At 39.3% G+C, this 7,900-nt stretch overlaps 2 protein-coding genes across 2 annotated transcripts; both read right to left on the reverse strand.

Moving 5' to 3' along the window:
- Positions 1-1,412: 1,412 nt before the first annotated feature.
- On the reverse strand, positions 1,413-3,073 carry LOC129587157 (ras-related protein Rab-13-like). Its single transcript, XM_055480769.1, has one exon. It carries the CDS (start codon positions 2,630-2,632, stop codon positions 1,673-1,675), a length of 960 nt encoding a protein of 319 aa, XP_055336744.1. The 5' UTR covers positions 2,633-3,073; the 3' UTR covers positions 1,413-1,672.
- Positions 3,074-5,014: 1,941 nt separating this feature from the next.
- Positions 5,015-7,632, reverse strand: LOC129587007 (protein rhomboid-like). The gene is made up of 6 exons (XM_055480582.1): positions 7,376-7,632; positions 7,280-7,304; positions 6,413-6,555; positions 5,876-5,988; positions 5,485-5,585; positions 5,015-5,394 (listed from the first exon to the last, which is right to left on the reverse strand). The coding sequence occupies exons 1-6, from the start codon at positions 7,630-7,632 to the stop codon at positions 5,074-5,076; spliced, it is 960 nt and encodes a 319-aa protein (XP_055336557.1). The 3' UTR covers positions 5,015-5,073.
- Positions 7,633-7,900: the final 268 nt, after the last annotated feature.

Below are 7,900 nucleotides of genomic sequence, written 5' to 3' on the forward strand. Positions count from 1 at the left end.
ATCACCACCTCCAGTAATTGCTCCCAACGAAGAAGCGGTACTTGCTCAAGGAGATATGCCCTGTTTCCAGTAAGGCGGCTCTTTAGACTGGCTTAAAATTATTTAAAATGTTTTCATTTTAATTTAGCATAATTAAATATGTTCGCTACCATACACATGCGAAATAAAAAAGTATTCGTGGCCCTATCAAAAGATATATGTAAAATTTCGGATATTACTCTAGTAATAAAAATTTGTATTACAGTAACTCCATAACTGTAATTATTTATTACTTACAACTTTGTGTTGTAGGTGTGCCTATGAATAATAATACATTTGCCGGACAAGCCGTGATCCACCATAACATGACCCTTCTGCCAGAAAATCTTTCAGGATTCCAGCAGATTTACAATGGAACGTACGACAGCACGGCAAATAATAATAAAATTTCAATCCAAAAGATTGTCACTGCAGAACTATGTGGAAAAACCACAGATGTAAGTACAAATAGTAATCGTTCGAGTATACGTAGAAAACCACCAAACGATAACAAAAATTCGAGATGTTTTGCATTAGTTCCAGCAGGGATACATTGAAGTGTCGATAAAGCCGACAATGGCTATGTCAGGTATGGCAAAAACTACAAGAAGTGCTTTTAAAATGTTCTAAACGGCACATGATACTTTTATTGATTCTAGACATTTTATAGTGTGCGGGAATTACAAAACACTTTAAATAAATGCATAATGCGTTGACTTTACCGATTTAAGAGAATGATAAAATTTAAACACGGCGATAAATCGAAAAAGCCAAATATGAAGTAAATTCGAGCAAAAATGATAAAAAAAATCTTATTTGTTTTTTATTTAATGCCATTTTGACGATTTGCATTGCATGCATGCAGATCATGGAGCACCGGAAGGTTACTACAAGTGCTTTGTTATTGTGAATTATGCTCCCGCCGCTCGCGAATCAGAATCATTCTGGTCGCTGAAAGATGACTGTGAATCGTTTGTCCAATCTAACCATTTCAAATATAAGTAAGGACGAAAACATTTCTGTCATTTTTCGACACTAAGCCAGGAATCGTGATGACGTCAAAGCGGTAATTTTTTGCAGCTTGTGGTTCCAGACCAGACAGTACTTCATTGACACTGCTGCCTGCCAAGCCCGCCAAGCCCGTCCCATGCTCAATGAGCATCATTAAGCCACTGTAAAATAACCTTGCGGTTTTATTCCTTCGATTTCCGGTTCCCAGCGTCAACGCCTATCTATACATCGAAAATTAACAAATTTTGTGTTTCCAATGCTGTTCATCTTAATCGTTGTCTGCGTTTTTAGCAGATTTTTGCATTACTTAGCAGTAATGACAGATAACAATATGTTTGCGGACCTTGCTTTTAAAAACGTGCAAATTTTCAATCGATCAATAATACCTCCGTCGTTGAAATACAGTTAATACTAGTAATGGTTTGTGATACTATCGATGCCGCTAATTTTTAGGTTTATTTATTGCCTAATTTATACCATTGTATATTAATTTTACTTATCATAAGGTGAAGGTCAATGGTGATGTCAGTGTACATATGAATAATAAGCGAAATTCTGTAAAATGGTCGAAAACCAATGTATTTTTTGTTTTTATTCCCGCAACTGCAAATAAAGGAATGTCTTTTACAGTTGCGTAAGAAAACTATGTTACCGTATTGCAACACCGTTTTTGTAAATTCTGAAAATTTGTATGGGATCCCGACCCTTGCAGCAGTGTATAGCTGTTACTAAACTCCATATTCCGTGCATTTTCTTCTAGCTCATGCTTCCGTCGGTCGATGATTTTTCGCATGAGCTCTACGAACGCTCTCTCAATCTGCGTATTACTCTGCGCTGAAATCTCCCACAGAACCAACCCATGCTTTTTAGCAAAGTCCATTCCCGCTTCCCGCGGGACCTTACGCTCCTCCTCCCGATCACACTTATTGGCCAGGAGAATAATCTCCACATTGGCTTGACCTTTCTGCCGGATCTCGTGCATCCATTTGTCGCAGTTGCGAAAACTCCGCTCATTCGTGATATCATAGACTAAAAAGAATCCGTGCGCCCGGTTGAAGTACTGCGTCGTAATCGACTGAAAACGCTCCTGCCCGGCCGTATCCCAAATCTGCAGACGCACTTGCGTACTATCGACCACCATCCGGCGGATCTTAAAGTCCAGCCCCACGGTGGCGTTTTCCTGGTAGGTAAAGGCGTCTTCTACAATGCGCCGGACAATACTGGTCTTTCCCACCGCGGTGTCGCCGACCATCATGATCTTCATGTGGATTTCGTCCGTGGGCAGGGCATAGTTGGCCGCCAAACCAATGAGCGACGAGGAACGCAGCGACGTGGAGATATTGGCAGGGGTCACGGTTCCCGGGGTGGAGACGGCGCGCCCCATGTCTTTACTGCCGGGAAGGGAGTTTCTTGGCAGCGTGGAAGAGGTTTTGTGTTCATCGTGCACAGGCGGACGACTGGAACCCCGTCCCGAGGGGCGCTCACCGCCCGCACGGGAGTGGTCACCGCGCGCATGGGTACTGCTGTGAAGGACACTGGCCGATGCATAGGGCTGCTGGAGGGCGGCGTTCATACGACATCCTCCCGCTCCAGGTCCCGACATTATGAAAGATATAGTGGGAGCAAAACCGATGCATTAAGATTCCACACCGCGGTACAGTATGCGCAGAGCAAAGTCTATCTTGGGAAAAGCGGTTCGTGTGCTGGGCTCATGTTATCTTTGTAACGCTAAAGGTTCCTTGGTTTATTAAGTAGATAATTGATAATATAGCCATTTAACAGGAATCCAGGTATAATCCCTGGTCTCGTTCATGGTATATAGATATGAAAAGAAAATTTAATGTAAACGTCGTTAATTCACTGATTGTGAGCATTGCCACTCAATGTACAGTCGCACAGCGCTAGCCTTTCCAAAAATCTTTACCACAATACGTACTTTGGTGAATGTTTTGAATGTTTGCTGCAAGTGAATTCTGATAATCTCACCTATTATTAATTACAGTAGCTTTACTAGTAATTTGAGGGAAAAATGCTTATCATTAAACATTTTTTGATGTTCGCAATACACTAAATGTAGGTACACGAGCTGCAATGTACTTATGTTACGTTGTAAACTCTGCATGCAGGTAAGTCTAAATACAGGCAAATATAGTATAAATACGAGTAAGTACTGCAGTACTTAATTACTTAAGTACCTAATTTTCTTACTTCAAGCATGAAATTATAACAAGGTAGCCTCGCGCATCCGCGCTCGGCACTTAAGTACTGGATAGCATTGGCTTTGTTTTGGAAAGGTCATTATAAATAGAAGTCACGTTTGGATTTTCTAACGTTCTGAGTCTTCTGACACTTCTGACCTTCTGACGTTCTTAACTTCTGACGTTCTTACTTTCTGACGTTTTTTCACTTTTCACAATCTGTCACCCTGATGTTCTGACGTTCTAACGTGCTGTTATTCTGACGTTCTGAATTTCAGACATTTTGACGTTTTTAATTTTTCACGTTCTCACGTTCTGACCTTTTGACGTTTTATCTTTCACATTCTGACATTCTGCTGTTCTGACGTTCTAACGTTCTGACGTTCTGATATTCTGGCGTTCTGAACTTCTGACGTTCTGACGTTTTTAGTTTTTTACGTTCTGACCTTCTGGCGTTCTAATGTTCTGACGTTCTAACGTTCTGATATTGTGATATTCAGACGTTCTGAATTTCTGACGTTTTTGATTTTTCACGTTCAGACGTTATTAATTTTCACGTTCGGATTACCTGACGTTCTGTCTTTTGGCGTCCTGACTTCTGATGTTTTTACGTTCTGACGTATAGATACTGTGTAGGCGGCATACTGGGCAATGTACTTTACCTTTTATGGAGGTTTACGTAATTTGCTGCTCACATAACAATTTTTCATCTACAATCTACCTTAAAAAAGAAGTATTTATGTATCCGTTATAGTCTCCGTGGTTACAGTCAATATTGTGTTATGGGCTTTTCATAACTGTGCAGTGAATACCGTACTTACTTCTTCGAGTGCTCTTTACGTTTCCTATACTTAAGACCTGGTGAAACCATCTTCTGACCACTGGGTAATAAAAACAAACAAAAATCTATTGGCACACCTATGGAAAATATGGAATTTTTTAAGACCAAGCTGGACTTAAACTGACCACGCGTTGACGAGCCTATTAAAACGGCGCATAAATACGCTTTGGTCGGTAAGCTTGTATGAATATAAAGATATAAAGATAAAGATAATATTATTGCTTATCTTGTCAGACTTTATTATTTTGTTGTTTATCATAATAGTTTTAGCTAAAGCGTGGTGTTTACAAAATTGTCGTACCAGTGCAAAAAAGGTTTACAACGTTGTACTCATATAGATATTGCAGACCGAAGTATATAAAAAAAGAAAGGGCCACTAGTACCTTATAATTAGTCACAAATCTGCGATGTCACCCACAAAAATTCTCTACCAGATTATGTGTTTCGGAAAAATAAATTATTGTTTTCAGTTTAGAGTATCTAGACAGCATGTACCTGGACATCTACAAGTTAAAAAATGCACATAAGAGCCTGTAAACATTTACAAGTGTAAACAGTACTTACAAGTGACGGTCGCGCTAGCGACCAATTGTGTTTTTTAGCCTTTTAGGTAGGGAATTAGGACTAAAAGAAGATTAAGAGTGTAAATAAATGATTGCATTTGAACTTGGTAAACGGTTAGGTATCTGTTGCTAGGAAGAACTTGTAATCGAGCAACCGCAAGAATCACTCTGATGTCTTAAAACGTTCAGATGCCTGTAAACGCCCTGAACTCAGGCAGTGCGGATAGAAAACGTTGGGCTGATGATGACCACCCGGCAAGTGAGTACCGAAGCTTTGCGAAGAGTTAATTAATTTTGAAGTCACCTTCATTTTGTTTCCGACTTTCGGTAATTGTTTTACGAACAGTAAACAACCGAACGAGAACTGCAAAAAGATCGGGAAAATTTGCCATACGAGTGTAATTAATTCTGCAAACATGGCAGGTATTATTTACCATCGGCATCAAGCTCTATATGGTAAACCACCGTTATTTGATTCGATAATACAGACATTCCATAATACCGTGAAAACCACAAAAGCCAAATAAACAAATACCGCAATCCACCAGGCTATACTCCACGATAACTTCTGATCAAAATGCTTTAATACAATCAGTCCCATGCAAATTCCCGACAGCGTGCCCATAATATGGGCAATATAGGAGATGGGCATGGGTTTCGGCTCGGCGGCATAGCGGTCCCAAATAGCCACACCCAACACGCAACTGGCCACCAGCAGCACGCCGATCATGCGCAACAGCGGCAGTTCCATTTGTGTGCAATTCTAAAATATAAAAGCATGTCAATGGGAACAAATGGCTTTATTAGCCTATGGTCAACAGGAAGTCAGAGAGAAATACAAGTCGAATTTTACCAGGAGTATGTTGGCCAGGTGGGCGGATAACAGGGCGTAAACACCTCCCGAGGCGCCGACCAGGTAAACATCCGGATCAAATACCGATGTGCCCAGTGATCCTGCAGATTATTCACACGTAAATCACACTATCATCTCAAATTATAATTAATTTTAATATTATATCGGGACAGTTAATGCAAGACTTGCAAGCGAGCCACGAACTGATACTATCCAGCTAATAAACTGTATGTCTCTATCTAAATTTTCCTGGACAGTGTATTTTCAATAGTATTCAAAATATTGAATAAAGTATACAGTTTTCTAAGAGTATAGTTTGCGAATACTATATAACATTATTCACAAGCTGTACGAGATACAACATAGACGCAGAAATAAAATGCACGCTGACCTGCTAAAACACCGGAAAGATATATTATGCCGATGCGAAAATTTCCGTGGACCATTTCCAGTGGAAGTCCCACAAAAATTTGGATAATAATATTGAAAACTAAATGAAACCACCTGTAAGAAAAACATCGTAAGTCAAATAAATGAATTGAAAAACCATAATAATCTGTCTGAATGTATATGATGTATTCGTATATAATGTGTATTGTGCACTATTGTCAAAACGATTAGCATAATAATAAGAAGGTCATACCGGCATGCAAAAAGAAATAATATTATTACCTAAAATAACAATAAGTTTGTGAATTATGCATTATACGCAAAGATAATTTTACTGTATTATACAGCTGCTACCAAATTATTTACTAAGCATTTTTGCAGAACTTCCCACATGTGAGAGTTATCTTTAATTTTCCCAAATGTGAGAATCTGTATGTGAATACTGGCGGCTAATGCATTTGATGCGTCGGTCACTCAAAATTTCTCCATAAAAGTTAAAAATTATGCTGTTTGTTCGCTATGCGCACACAGCTCGTACCCGGCATGCAGAAAGGAATATGTAATGGATCGCCAGATTTCCAGTCGCCGGTCAGGACGATAAATAAACGGGCTATCGATGGGAACAGGCCCAATTGTCGACACGCTTCCCATCACAATTCCATAGTAGATAAATACGGCAAGCTGGAAAGAAAATAGTTGATTACTTAACTTACAGGGCAATTTATCGGCGAAAGCATGAGTAATTTATGGATTGCTCAATGGTCACTGACAAAAGCCACTGCGACGAATCAATATACCGCCGACCAACGGTCAAACTAATGGCTTTTGTCGATGATTCAATGCAATATGCTCCTAATCGATAATCTATATTTCATGTGCGCCCTGTTGGGATGAATTTTATTAATGCGTGTATAGAAAGAAGCCAAATCCAGTGCGCGTGACCGTTCAAAGCAGCGCACGTCAGCATTGACCACTGCCGACACGAAAATACACGAGTTATGTCTATACTCGGTGAGTTTTTGACGTATTTATTCCACAAAGACGGAAAGCTTTGTGAAACCATCGTTACTATATGACATATGCCAACATCAATTAATATAATTCCAAGTGACTCTTTCGGTTAACGAAAACTGCGAGTATTTTGCAACTATACCTCTTGCAATGATTTTGTCATAATTATAGTAATTCAGCTGTTTACCACCAAAATATGTTACAACATTTTTTTCAAGTTTCTGTGGCCCTTTTTGGCAATACCAAATTACTAAATTATTATTTTATTACGCTATTATGCAATACTATCGTATCACAAAATGGCAAACAGGTGTTGTGTAGATGTGATTTAGAATCACAGATTATAAAACGTATCGCACATTATAAAATGGATCCATAATTTTTAATAAGTGACCGAGACTGGTGCAAAAGTAGCTCCGCTAACGAAATCCAGGATGATAGTTTTATAATGATACAGAATTATCAACCATCCAGGACATTTGCTTGTCACTCTGTAATGCTGACAGCAATGAGGAAGACCGGAGGGGGTCGACATCGATAATTATCCGCGTAATATCCGCTAAGCCCATCTTCAACCAAAACTTCCTTCACGGCTTTCCTAACGACTTTCTGGACAATAGTGTGCTTGTTAGGCTCAATGGTCGGCTTGATAAATCCGAATTCATCGTCAGTGTTATCATCCGACATGTGAATGTCGTCGCCACTTTGTTTCCGCCATAGAAGAAATTTATATAAACTCCGCTCCATAATAGCTAATGAATCTGTAACAATTGACCGAACCGGGCTTCATTAGCTGCGACTATTCTGTCTGATAACTCTTGAGAAACAACAGCTGTTTTGTTTATTGTTCCTTTTTACTGTGCCGATAAACAATGCTGCGGCGACAAGGCGTTCCCATTAAAAATATTTGGCGCCAGAGCAGCTCATAATTATTAAGTTTGTCAATATATAGCAAAACTACTTGCCAAATTATATTTTTTATTGATAAACTGCAAAAATGCTTAATTTTACCAAA

Source organism: Paramacrobiotus metropolitanus, unplaced genomic scaffold (assembly GCF_019649055.1).
Source record: "Paramacrobiotus metropolitanus isolate TYO unplaced genomic scaffold, Prichtersi_v1.0 Parri_scaffold0000023, whole genome shotgun sequence".
NCBI lineage: Eukaryota > Metazoa > Tardigrada > Eutardigrada > Parachela > Macrobiotidae > Paramacrobiotus > Paramacrobiotus metropolitanus.